Below are 14,502 nucleotides of genomic sequence, written 5' to 3'. Positions count from 1 at the left end.
TTGTTCCTAAATCTTCCCGCTCTGTCATTCAAGCCCAACCCGCTTTCCTTTGTGTAACCAGCCATGATACAGGTTCCGTCCACCAGGACGGTTTCTGTATGACATCATTTGTATTCGGTGTATTTGTAATTCTGTGTGATTAGTTAGGTATTTAGTAAATAAATAATTAAACCCAATTTTGTATTGCTGATTCAACTTGTTAGCCAGGGTTCGTGAAGATAACCAAGAATTTACAACTTTCATTATGAGACTGAAAATAAGACAAGGGTTAATATTGACTGCTATCGATGTAAAATATTACAAAGTATTTTAAGAGTTTATTCGGAAGATAACGGCTCTATAAACGTTCTTCCGTGGTGCCCCGACTTTCTAGTTAATTACATTTACATGATTAGCTTAATCAGGTAATATTAATTACAGAGAAATCATTTTATAGGTTAGCATGTCATATCACTTAATCCGGCATAGCCAAAGACACGACACATGCTAATGTAAAAAGCTGGTTTTTGATATAAATATGAACTTGATTGAACAAAACATGCATGTATTGTATAACATAATGTCCTAGGGTTGTCATCTGATGAAGATCATCAAAGGTTAGTGCTACATTTAGCTGTGGTTTGGGTTTATGTGACATTATATGCTAGCTTGAAAAATGGGTGTCTGATTATTTCTGGCTGGGTACTCTGCTGACATAATCTAATGTTTTGCTTTCGTTGTAAAGCCTTTTTGAAATCGGACAGTGTGGTTAGATTAACGAGAGTCATGTCTTTAAAATGGTGTAAAATAGTCATATGTTTGAAAAATTGAAGTTTTTGCATTTGAGGAATTTGAATAACGCGCCACGGGATTACACTGGCTGTTGAGTAGCCCATAGAGGTTAATCCACTGGATATCATAAGGTGAATGCACCAATTTGTAAGTCGCTCTGGATAAGAGCGTCTGCTAAATGACTTAAATGTAAATGTAATCCTACATCTGCTAGACCTTGTGACCATAAATATTCAGGAATTTGTCTCAATTCCTCCTCTTGTCCCTCAGTCAGCAGATACATATTTTCTCATTTCCCCCCCTGGTTGCTCAAATGTACCCCGGGAATACTATTGACTCTCCAATTCAGATTCCTACGGTACCGATCAGTGGAGGGGCTGTGCTGATCTCCATTCATCCTGTCTATCCAATCTGTAATTCTCTTTCCCTTGGATACCCACTGTCCCATGTCCTCCCACCCCTCTGACGGCTCTTTGGCGAGAGATACATGCGCACTCCACCTCTCCCTGAACAGCTTCTTAGTCTGAGGTAACAATTCTACTTGAACTGCAGCGTGTGTACTGTCATAGTGAAACCACTTCAAACCAATAGTTCTTTCTGCTGTTTTAAACAAAACTTCCTCATAGACTGGGTTTGGACCTGGGTACTTGTTATACCAGAGAGTACAGTGTAAATCATCGGGGGACATCTTAGTGGGTCCTGATACTACATCATCAGCGAGTTCCATCAAAGTTTTGGGAATGTCGGTTAACCCCACCCCTCAGTAGATCTTGACTGTACCAATAACATGGTTCCCCATCCCTACAGACAACCATATTATCCCGGACTATGTATGCTTTCATACCCCTCTCAGATTGTTTGTGGCCCCCACCCCCATCCAAGTTGCCCAGAACATCATTAGATACAGTCTCCAATCTTTTGATATGAATCTTTTGTACTTCCAAAGATGGTGGATAAATAAGATAGTTTATTAAGGCTGTTTACCGTTAAAAAAATATTCAAGGTTCCTGGCCACATTCAATCTAGTCATTACATCCCTGCCTAATAGGTTAACTGGGCAAAGTTTAGATATCAGTACGGGAAAGTTACATGGTTTCAGAGTGGAATACTTTAGTCAAAACCTTAAAAAGAACAATTATCTTATCAATAATCCAGAGCCAGCCAATAGCTTTGAGCTCACGCGAGAGAGGGAACACCCACTTACACTGACAGGAACCTTGAATATTTTTTCAACGGTAAACAGCCTTAATAAACTATCTTATTTATCCACCATCTTTGGAAGTACAAAATATTCATATCAAAAGATTGGAGACTGTATCTAATGATGTTCTGGGCAACTTGGATGGGGGTGGGGGCAACAAACAATCTGAACATCTTGAGGGGTTCACAGTGGCTCAAGGGTCAGCATACCCACATCCACTTAAATGGTTAGGTTAAAATGTTATGGTTAGGTAATGGTTAGCTAACATGCAAAGTAGCTAAATAGTAGTAAGTAGTTGCAATGTTGCTAAAATGCTGAAGTTGTCTGTGATGAAATTCGAACACGCAACCTTTGAGTTGCTAGATGTTTGCGTACATTTTTGCCTTAAGCATCCTGTCTTATGTAACCATACCAAAACGTAACATATCATACTAATTTGACTGTCCCCGGATTTACGTTCACTATGCTACGTCTAATCTATGCAGCCAGGCTGCCAGAAGTGGGCTGGTTCTGATTCATTGTATTTCTGAAGAACAGAAGAAAATTGTACAAGGACTCGCAACCATCGCAAATTCCAAAGTAGGGTCCCTGTTAAAGGAATCATCTCCGGGGTGTCTATGGCAGTTGAGGCTGAGTACCCAAAGTCATCTCCGGGGTGTCTATGGCAGTTGAGGCTGAGTACCCAATCCGGGGTGTCTATGGCAGTTGAGGCTGAATACCCCAAGTCATCTCCGGGGTGTCTATGGCAGTTGAGGCTGAATACCCCAAGTCATCTCTGGGGTGTCTATGGCAGTTGAGGCTGAATACCCCAAGTCATCTCCGGGGTGTCTATGACAGTTGAGGCTGAATACCCCAAGTCATCTCCGGGGTGTCTATGGTAGTTGAGGCTGAATACCTCAAGAAAATAATCTAAGGTGTGGTTGGTGCCCGTTGACTGAGATGATTGGTGAACTGAGGAAAAAGGAATAAGGTAGTCTATGGTTCTATTGTTTTTTGATAAAGAGCTTCTCCCTACATGTGAAGCTAGGCTAGGTAAGGTATGCATTCACCTCACTACATGTGAAGCTAGGCAAGGTATGCATTCACCTCCCTACATGTGAAGCTAGGCTAGGTAAGGTATGCATTCACCTCCCTACATGTGAAGCTAGGCTAGGTAAGGTATGCATTCACCTCCCTACATGTGAAGCTAGGCTTAACCTTTATTTAACCAGGAAAGGCTATGAGCTTCTAACTTTGCAGTATTTTGGGGGGGGGGGTTCTGATGTTTCTGACGTTATTTGCTCATAACGTCTCTTATATGATTATCTACAGCCGGAAATAAGTTTTGGATATAAGATGAGCACAAATTTGACTTCCTGACCTGGATCCTTTGTTTGAACTTTCTGAGACAGGTCATTATTTTCATCCCGGGAGCTGCACCAAAATGCTGACGTCGGAGAAGAAGAAGAAGTGGAGCCTTAGTCAGACACCGCATACCATCCACCGCTTCAGAGTACATTACTCGTTAACGTTCAGTCCCTTGACAATAAAGTAGACAAGCTCAGGGTGAGGATCTCCTTCCAGAGAGACATCAGGGACTGTAACATACTCTGTTTTACGGAATAGTGTCTCTCTCCGGATATATTGTCCCCGTCCATTCAGCCAACGGGGGTTCTCTGTCCATCGCGCTGACAGGAAGAAAGAATTCCCCAGGAAAAATATAATACAATTTTATTGGTCACATACACATATTCAGCAGATGTGGGTGTAGCGAAATGCTTGCATTCCTAGCTCCAACAGTGTAGTAATATCTAACAATTCACAACAACAATAATACACTAAAAGCAAAAGAGCAAGATGTATATATGATGGGATATATAGACATTATGGACAGTATGTGGAAAGAATATTTTGTATATCTGTAGAATAGAATAGTATATGTACAGCAATAGTTGAATAGTGTATGTACATATGAATGGAGAAATATTGTTACGGGATCTTTTTATCTGTGCAAGTACAAAAATCCTTTCAAATCCATATCATTATTTACAGTCTGCCTGTTATCTTCAATATGTTTCACAATATCATTCAGTACATGTCATTTTACTGGTGTTCTAAGCATATACAGTGCAAATCGGAAAGTATTCAGACCCCTTGACTTTCTCCACATTTTGTTACGTTACAACCTTATTATAAAATGGATTAAATTAATTGTTTTCCTCATCAATCTACACACAATACCCCATATTGACAAAGCAAAAACAGAAATACTGTATTTATATATGTATTAAGACCCCCCTTTGCTATGAGTCTTGAAATTGAGCTCAGGTGTATCCTGTTTCCATTGATCATCCTTGATGTTTCTACAACTTGATTGGAGTCCACCTGTGGTCAATTCAATTGACCACAAGGTGGACTGGGGAAGGGAACCAAAAAATGTCTGCAGCACTGAAGGTCCCCAAGAACACAGTGGCATCCATCATTCTTAAATGGAAGAAGTTTGGAAACACCAAGACTCTAACTAGAGCTGGCCACCCGGCCAAACCGAGCAGTCAGGGAGGTGACCAACGCCCTTCTTCCCCGATTGCTCAGTTTGGCCGGGTGGCCAGCTCTTTATTTTAAGAACTCTTCAAAAATATGCTCGACCAGGTGGTTGAGTTGCCCATTAAAGGGCTCCAGAGTTCCTCAGTGGAAGATGGGAGAACCTTCCAGAAGGACAACCATCTCTGCAGCACTCTGCAAATCAGGCCTTTATGGTAGAGTGGCCAGACGGAAGCCACTCCTCAGTAAAAGGCATATGACAGCCAAAAAGGCACCTAAAGTTTGCTAAAAGGCACCTAAAGACTCAGACCATGAGAAACGAGATTCTCTGGTCTGATGAAACCAAGAATGAACTCTTTGGCCTAAATGCCAAGCGTTACGTCTGGAGGAAACCTGGCACCATCCCTACGGTGAAGCATGGGGGTGGCAGCATCATGCTGTGGGCAAGTTTTTCAGAGGCAGGAACTGGTAGACTAGTCAGGATCGAGGCAAAGATGAACGGAGCAACGTACAGAGAGATTATTGATGAAAACCTGCTCCAGAGCGCTCAGGACCTCAGACTGGGGTGAAGGTTCACCTTCCAACAGGACAACAACCTTAAGCACACAGCCAAGATAACGCTGGAGTGGCTACGGGACAAGTCTCTGAATGTCCTTGAGTGGCCCAGCCAGAGCCCGGACTTGAATCCGATCCAACATCTCTGGATAGACCTGAAAATAGCTGTGCAGTGACGCTCCCCATCCAACCTGACAGAGCTTGAGAGGATCTGAAGAGAAGAATTGGAGAAACTCCCCAAATACAGGTGTGTCAAGCTTGTAGCATCATACCCAAGAAGACTCGCGGCTGTAATCGCTGCCAAAGGTGCTTCAACAAAGTACTGAGTAAAGGGTCTGAATACTTATGTAAATGTGGTGATATTTCATTTTTTATTTATTTTAAAATCAATGTGCTAAAATGTCTTAACCTGTTTTTGCTTTGTCATTATGGGGTATTGTGTGTAGATTGATGAGGGGGGAAAAGCTATTTAATACATTTTAGAATAAGGCTGTAACATAACAAAATGTGGAAAAAGGGAAGGGTTCTGAATACTTTCAGAATGCACTATACATAGTTGTGAAATACATTTTATAGATAAAAGGATAAGTAGCATATCCTTTTTTAAATGTTTGCATGCTTTTCTCCTTCGAGAAAACAACAGCTGATTCAAAGGGGGTGTGGCGGATTTTAGAAAACTTCCGTGTGTGCCACTACGAGGATACTCTTGTGCATCCTCTGCCGAAGTAGGGAATCGAGGAGGGGAGAAGACTAATTTGTATCGCCTACTAACAAATTGACACTCTCCTCATTTAGAATCTCACAAGGAGTGGAATGATAGAACATATCTAAACAGACTGTTACCCAGGCTCCTCCAGGAGTCTCAGTTCTATATTTTAATTGGAGGTGGAAGTTATCGATGTTGCCATGTCTGAAACAGTTGTGAATCTGACGTTTAATTTTGATCTGAAGGTTTGTAAATGTCTCAAAATAAACATGTTTTTTAAAATTCTTTTTTTTAATAATGTTTTTTCTCTGCTTGGCCCCAGTGGTAAGTCTGGTTAGGATAAAAAGTCATGAATTTGAGCTCGAAACATTTCCTGATCTTGAAAGTGGTGTTTATTTTTGTTTGTTTTATTTTTATTTAGCTGTATAGATTAATCCTCTGGAAGCAAAAGTGGTTTCAAGTGGAAAGAAACATGGACTCATTTATTTATCTTATATCATGTATATATCTTTCAATAAGACTATTTTTGACCATAAAAGATCTGGTGTTATGAGACTCCAGTTCTAGAAGACTTGTGAATAAATACAGCCCACTGGGCACACACTGATTGAATCAGCGTTGTTTTCACATCATTTCAATTATGACTTATTAATTATTGCTGTTTTTACCATGAATCAGAGTTACACAGAGTGTTTCTTGTTCGTCTTAAACAAATCTACTTTGAAACCAAAGTCTACACCTCACACACATGTTTATGGGCTTATAAATAGAAGACACCTGGACCATGTCAGATATAGAATTGAAATGTATTACATTTTGAGTTTGCATCCCAATATTACACTTTATATACATCACAGAGGACTGAAATATAACAAAACCGTTTGACCGTTTGACCAGATTGACCAGATTTTCTGCTGTTTAAAAAAATATATAAATATTTATTAATTATTAAAAATATGAAGAACATTTCACGCATGAGGCCACTAAGTAATTTGACTGCAGGAAAGGGCTACAGGGCAATCTGCAGTTCAAACAATAACAATGTGGGCTGCCTGTCATTGTTATGGTAAAAAGCTGAGGGATAAGGTTTGGAGAAATGTAGCCACTGTCAAATTCATAGACATAGCTATAGATGCAAGAACTCACCATTCATGATATCAAAATAATAGTTTTAATAATGTTCTGAGGCTATACAGTGTTTGTTTACAAACAATGGAGTAAAACAAGAAGTGTATTTGGGGTTTGATAGGGTATGACAGTTGAGCTAAAGCTCATGAGGTATTTATAGGTTATTTTCTTCAAGGATCAATGGGTATATAGAATTAATTAGTCCAAAAATGGATGGACCAATCACAGATTGAACCTTTGAAGTTTGAATTCATCTGCCGGTTTTGGCAAACTGCACTATCATAACCATTGTAAACAAACTAGTGAAAATCACCAGGAAACTCAATGAACACTCCTCTTTGTCACTGTGCTGTGTCATTACGTAGGCAAGGGGTTAAAAAAAACACGTTAATTTAAGTAATGTTACTTTTTATTCAGCTATGATGCAATATAAAGTGTATCCATGTCCTCAATGAGGATATCTTCATTAGTTTTCTCATCTCTAACCTCTCACTCATTATGCCAGTGGTTAACAACCTTTTTCGGTTACTGTACCACCAACTGAATTTTGTTCTGCATTTTAACAGAAACCTATGGTCTCATGAATCTTCTCAAGTACCCCCTGTGGATGGGCCGAGTACCCCCAGGGCTCCTAGTACCTGGTTGAGAACCACTGCTCTCCTCTCATGTCCTTTCTCAGCTTCCGTACTTTCTGTTGGCCCCGCCCCTTTGTTTCTTTTCTCCTCGAACGTGAACAGGTCGCGTTTGAAAAGCTAGCTAGCTAATAGTACACTGCTCAATACAGGGAAATATTTTTTCTTAAATCGAGCTGGTAAGTTAAGTATTAGGTATCTACCAACAGTCATAAAGGTCGTCTAAACGTTGTAATTAGTTGATAGGTTTGCATAACCGTTAGCAAGGCTAGCTACCTGCTCTGCTTAGCTGCTGTTTAGCTTGGTAGCTAGCTAGCTAATTGCTCCTGCTAACTCATTTGAAGCTGTGCTCAAATTGAGTCGATATAATAATACAAGTATTGTTTCTGCTGACTGGTAGCTACATGCAGATCGATTGTAGCTGTGTATAATCAATAGTTACTGTTGTACTTTCTGTTCCTCTTTTCTTAGCTTGTTAGTTAGCGGAATTATGCTTCCGGGTTGGATCCTTCAAAATAAAATCACTCATGGGAACATTGAAATGTTATTAAATCGGTAAATAAATGTGTCACTAATATTGTTCTATTAACTAAAACTACAAATTCATTATACAAAAGGTAAATATTTGACACACCTGACAAAAATAGAATCGGACTATACATGTAGATATTGAATGGTACAAACAGTTTTTGTTTCACTCCATGTCCTCCTATGTACACAGGTGACCATACAAGATCTGGTGTTATGAGACTCCAGTTCTAGAAGACTTGTGAATAAACGCAGCCCACTTGGCACACACTGATTGAATTGGCGTTGTTTTCACATCATTTGAATTCAATTACTTTGAACCAACATGGAATAGACCTTGAATTGACGCCTGTGCCCAGTGGGAGGAGAGATACCTCAAACTTGTGACAGCTCCATTCAATAACTAGGTGTTATTATTGCTGTTGTTACCAAGAATCATTCTAACTCAACAGACAATATGAGTCAAAAGAAGGGAACGTTGATGGATGAAATCGAAAAGAGTTTATGGAATTTGACTGAGGACAATTTACGTTACCTATGTGAACATCATGGACATGATGGATCTGAAGTTAAAGCAATGGATCACCGGTCGTTGCGGCGTAAAATCATGGAGGAAATGTGGGACAATACTGATTCAATGAAATCAGAGGAGAAGGGAATAACTTGGTTAGTCCAACTGAAGGAGGACATCAGGAGGATACAGGAGGATGCTAGTGGTGCACCGTCGAGTCCCAGCAAAGCCGATGAAGATGATCCTGTAGACTGCGATGAAGAATGGAATGGAGAGGGAGGGGCTGGGTTACCTAGCAACAGGTTGGAGGTGGAACCCATGAGTCCCAGCCAATCTGATGATGATGATGCTGCAGACTGTGACGCAGGGGACACGGATTGGTTGCCTAGCAATGGGCTGGAGGCGGAGTCCATGAGTCCCAGCCAGTCCGATGATTGTGATGCTGCAGACTGCGATGAAGAATTGGACAGGGAGGTCAGGGATTGGATGGTTAGCGATGGGCTGGAGGTGGAGTTATCTCCAAAGAAGCACACACCAGAGCAGAAGGTGAATATTTATTTTCCCAGTCAGAAAGTATGTATTTTTCCAGGCAAAAAGTGAGTATTTATTTTTCCAGTCAGAAAGTGAGTATTTATTTTTCCAGGCAAAAAGTGAGAATTTATTTTCCCAGTCAGAAAGTGAGTATTTATTTCCCAGTCAAAAAGGAGTATTTATTTTCAAGTCAAAAAGTGAGTATTTAATTCCCAGTCAAAAAGTGAGTATTTATTTTCCCAGTCAGAAAGTGAGTATTTCTTTTCCCAGTCAGAAAGTGAGTATTTAGTTTGTTTCTCAATGCTTTCATTGATTCCTCAACAACTTATACAAGGCTTTGGGAGAATATCGGATGTTCTTCCTCTTAGACTTTCTCCTTTATTGAGAAGGAGGAGGTTGAGTAATCGAGGATGAGAGGAATTGAAAGACTTCAAAGTTCTTTGTCAGGTAGGAGAGGGTTTCCCATCCTGATTAATTAAGTCTCTTTTTTTGTGATTTCCAGGACAAGCGTCGCCCACCGAAGACCCTTTGTCGTGCCTCTCCCGGTAGCGCCTTAATTTGGGGTCTGAAGAGGGTGTCTGTGCAGCTGATGGACTGCAAGAAACCACCGGGGCAGAAAACCTGCAAGAAAACCCACTCCTGTGCTCAGTGTGGGAAGAGTTTTGCCACAAAAGACATTCTGGAGCGACATCTGCTAACTCACACTGGAGAGAAACAGAAAAATATATGCGCTGAATGTGGAAAAGTATTCAGTACATTTTCCAGCCTTACCAGGCATCTGAAAACTCATACTGGAGAGACATATAATGTTTCTGAAACCACATGCTCTGAATGCGGAAAGACATTCAGTACACATTCCAGTCTTAGGAGACATCTGCTAACTCACACTGGAGAGAAACCATATGTTTGCCCTCGTTGTAAGAAAGGTTTCAATGATCCAGGAAACTTGAAGAAACACATCAGGAGAGCTCACCCAGGAGAGAAGTTGGGTGTGGAGAGGCTCTACCGTGAACCGTGTCCTCACTGTGGGGAGAAGTTTCCCACAAAGAAGGCTTTGGAGGAGCACCTGGTAACCCACACAGGAGAGAAACCTCACCAGTGTTCTGACTGCGGGAAGGGATTCAATGAATTGTCTAGTCTTAAGAGGCATCTGAGAACTCATACTGGGGAGAAACCATACATTTGCCCTCGTTGTGGCAAGCCTTTTAATGATCCAGGAAACTTGAAGAAGCACATGAAAAGAACTCACTCCGGAGAACATTCCAAAGAGAAACCTTCTGAGAACAATGTTGGTTCTTCAGAACAGGAGGAGACAGTAAAGAAGCCAGTCCTTCATCCATGTTCTCACTGTGGGAAGAAGTTGTCAACCAAGACAAGACTAAAGATTCACCTGAAGACCCACACTGTAGAGAAATCTCACGTCTGCCCTGACTGTGGGAAGAGCTTTGCTTTCCGTCCCTCCTTGACCAAACATCAGAAACTTAGTCATTCAGAGCGCGGAGGAGTGAAACGGCACGAATGTTCAGTGTGTGGTAAAGTCTTTAATCAACCAGGAGCCTTGAGGTCCCATCAAAGAACCCACACTGGAGAGAAACCTCATCTCTGTGCTGACTGTGGGAAGAGTTTCTCTTTTCAGTCGTCTCTGAAAAGACATCAGGCACTTCACGCAGCAGGTAGTGCAAAGCCCCACATGTGCTCTGTCTGTGGGAAAGGCTTTAGAGATTCTGGCTACTTAAAAAAACATCAAGCCATCCATTCGGAAGAGAAACCTCACCTCTGCTCTGATTGTGGAAAGACTTTTGCATCCTTATTTACCTTAACAAATCATTCCAAATTGCATCGTTTAAACAGAGACCAATTCCAATGCCCTGAATGCAAGCGCCATTTCCCAACAAAGGAAAGGCTGACAAGCCACCAGAGGACGCATACCGGAGAGAAACCATTTCGCTGCTCCCAATGCCACAAACGCTTCTCTCACTCAAGTAGTTATCAAAGGCACCTTCGTATGCACACTGGGGAGAAACCCTTCATTTGCCCCCTTTGCGGGAAGCAATTTAACGACTCTTCGAATCTTAGAACACATGTTAGAAGACATAAAGGAGAGAAGGTAGGCAAGACACAGGTCTCTGAGCCATGCCCTCACTGTGGTAAGAGGCTGGCTTCTAAGGCAGGGTTAGAGACTCACCTGCGGACCCACACTGGAGAGAAACCTCACCTCTGCGCCGACTGCGGCAAGAGCTTCGGCTTCCACTCAGCTTTGAGAAGACATCAGAAAACGCAGCATGGAGAGCAAGTAGCGAAGCCACACGTCTGTTCTGTCTGTGGAAAAGGTTTCATGGAATCTGGAGCGCTGAAGAAACATGTGGTGACCCATGAGGAGAAACAGCACCTCTGCCCCGACTGCGGGAAGACCTTTAGGGTGCTTCAGGCCTTGTCAAATCATCAGAGAACCAAGCATCAGAAAACAAACGAGCAAGTAAGAGAGAAGAATCCGTTCCTCTGCCTTACTTGCGGCCAGGAATTCAATTCAAAGCATAGATTGGTAATCCACGAGAGAAAGCACACAGGAGAGAAGCCTTACCAATGCTCCCATTGTGACAAACGCTTCACTGAAAAGTCTTACATGAAACGCCACCAGACGGTGCACACGGGAGATAAACCTTTCCAATGCTCCGTCTGCGATATGAAGTTCTCGCATGGTGCATCTCTAATACGGCACCGCCTAATACACTCAGGTGAGAAACCGTACCACTGCACTTACTGCGACAAGAGTTTCTCTCAGTCAAATACGCTGAAAACACACATACTAACGCACACCGGAGAGAAACCGTACCAGTGCCCCGACTGCGGGAAGCGTTTCACTGAAAAGAAAGCCATGAAAAAACACCAGCGTGACACACACGGGACAGAGACACACAGCAACGCACACGGGTCAGGGGCACACAACTCTGCTTTCTCTTTGCCTGGTAAAAAACAGAGATTGAGTCAAGACCGGAGCCCTCGAGCAAAGCCGTACCAATGCCCTGACTGTGGCAAGTGTTTCTCAGAGAAAAGAGCTCTTACGAATCACCAGAAGACACACCGGAGAGACAGCGCCCCCTATTGGTCCGGTATACTGCAGCGATGGAGTCAAGACCCGCAACACTCTAATACTGACTCAGACTCTGACCAAGACCAAGACTGGACCTCTTTATAAAGACTCAGACCAAAACTCACAAAGACAGGACAGACCAAGACCTCTTTATAAAGACTCAAGACCAAAACTCACAAAGACAGGACAGACCAAGACTCAGACCAAGACAGGACAGACCAAGACCTCTTTATAAAGACTCAGACAGGACGTCAGTATTGACCCCCAGTCAGATGAGACCAGGACCTCATTAAAACAGGGCAGATATGATTGTGTTGTCTTATTGTTTTGGCCAGCAGTTCTCCAGGCTTATTGTCCCTCTTCACAGTATGTCAACCTTCAGTCTGACAATTCTGCTTTAATTAGGAGACATTTTGTTTCGTTGCATGTTGTATTGAGACTTGAGAGTTTGCCCAATTATATAACATAATATATATTATTGAAGAAAAAAAAAGTAATTGCACCAAGAGCGTGAGAAGATCGTTTGGTCTGGAGTCTGGAAACACCAAGACGACGAGATCAACACTCCATCTTTGGTGTAAACAAGCTAAGGGATGGGAAAACCACCTCAAATTCATAGACATGGCAACAGAAAGCTGCCCATAGCATTTTACACAGCTACCGTTTACAGCCATTGGATTTAAAATGGGTTCATTAATTGATTGACTGTTCTTTGTCCTTCAAGATAACATTTCCACAACTCTTTAGTTACCAAGAAACAATACAATTAGAAACAAGTGCCCCTCTACCTAAGAGACTCAATGAACTTATAGTACACTGCTCAGAAAAATAAAGGGAACACTAAAATAACACATCCTAGATCTGAATGAATGAAATAATGTTATTAAATACTTTTTTCTTTACATAGTTGAATGTGCTGACAACAAAATCACAAAAATAATCAATGGAAATCCAATTTATCAACCCATGGAGGTCTGGATTTGGAGTCACACTCAAAATTAAAGTGGAAAACCACACTACAGGCTGATCCAACTTTGATGTAATGTCCTTAAAACAAGTCAAAATGAGGCTCAGTAGTGTGTGTGGCCTCCACGTGCATGTATGACCTCCCTACAACGCCTGGGCATGCTCCTGATGAGGTGGCGGGTGGTCTCCTGAGGGATCTCCTCCCAGACCTGGACTAAAGCATCCGCCAACTCCTGGACAGTCTGTGGTGCAATGTGGCGTTGGTGGATGGAGCGAGACATGATGTCCCAGATGTGCTCAATTGGATTCAGGTCTGGGGAACGGGCAGGCCAGTCCATAGCATCAATGCCTTCCTCTTGCAGGAACTGCTGACACACTCCAGCCACATGAGGTCTAGCATTGTCTTGCATTAGGAGGAACCCAGGGCCAACCGCACCAGCATATGGTCTCACAAGGGGTCTGAGGATCTCATCTCGGTACCTAATGGCAGTCAGGCTACCTCTGGCGAGCACATGGAGGGCTGTGTGGCCCCCCAAAGAAATGCCACCCCACACCATGACTGACCCACCGCCAAACCGGTCATGCTGGAGGATGTTGCAGGCAGCAGAACGTTCTCCACGGCGTCTCCAGACTGTCACGTCTGTCACGTGCTCAGTGTGAACCTGCTTTCATCTGTGAAGAGCACAGGGCGCCAGTGGCGAATTTGCCAATCTTGGTGTTCTCTGGCAAATGCCGAACGTCCTGCACGGTGTTGGGCTGTAAGCACAACCCCCACCTGTGGACGTCGGGCCCTCATACCACCCTCATGGAGTCTGTTTCTGACCGTTTGAGCAGACACATGCACATTTGTGGCCTGCTGGAGGTCATTTTGCAGGGCTCTGGCAGTGCTCCTCCTGCTCCTCCTTGCACAAAGGCAGAGGTAGCGGTCCTGCTGCTGGGTTGTTGCCCTCCTACGGCCTCCTCCACGTCTCCTGGTAGCACCTCCATGCTCTGGACACTACGCTGACAGACACAGCAAACCTTCTTGCCACAGCTCGCATTGATGTGCCATCCTGGATGAGCTGCACTACCTGAGCCACTTGTGTGGGTTGTAGACTCCGTCTCATGCTACCACTAGAGTGAAAGCACCGCCAGCATTCAAAAGTGACCAAAACATCAGCCAGGAAGCATAGGAACTGAGAAGTGGTCTGTGGTCACCACCTGCAGAACCACTCCTTTATTGGGGGTGTCTTGCTAATTGCCTATAATTTCCACCTGTTGTCTATTCCATTTGCACAACAGCATGTGAAATGTATTGTCAGTGTTGCTTCCTAAGTGGACAGATTGACTTGGAGTTACATTGCGTTTAAGCGTTCCCTTTTT

General features: G+C 42.8%; 1 protein-coding gene across 1 annotated transcript; it reads left to right on the top strand.

Annotated features, from left to right (window-relative positions):
• The first annotated feature begins 7,582 nt into the window (after positions 1 to 7,582).
• Positions 7,583 to 13,145, top strand: LOC106594003 (zinc finger protein 585A). Its single transcript, XM_014185375.2, has 3 exons — positions 7,583 to 7,692; positions 8,235 to 9,098; positions 9,586 to 13,145. Exons 2-3 carry the CDS (start codon positions 8,499 to 8,501, stop codon positions 12,277 to 12,279), a joined length of 3,294 nt encoding a protein of 1,097 aa, XP_014040850.1. The 5' UTR covers positions 7,583 to 7,692; positions 8,235 to 8,498; the 3' UTR covers positions 12,280 to 13,145.
• The last annotated feature ends 1,357 nt before the right edge of the window (positions 13,146 to 14,502 follow it).

Source organism: Salmo salar, chromosome ssa12 (assembly GCF_905237065.1).
Source record: "Salmo salar chromosome ssa12, Ssal_v3.1, whole genome shotgun sequence".
Classification (NCBI taxonomy): Eukaryota; Metazoa; Chordata; class Actinopteri; order Salmoniformes; family Salmonidae; genus Salmo; species Salmo salar.
The sequence above is the reverse complement of the archived record's forward strand: the minus strand, read 5'-3'. Positions and strand labels throughout refer to the sequence as shown.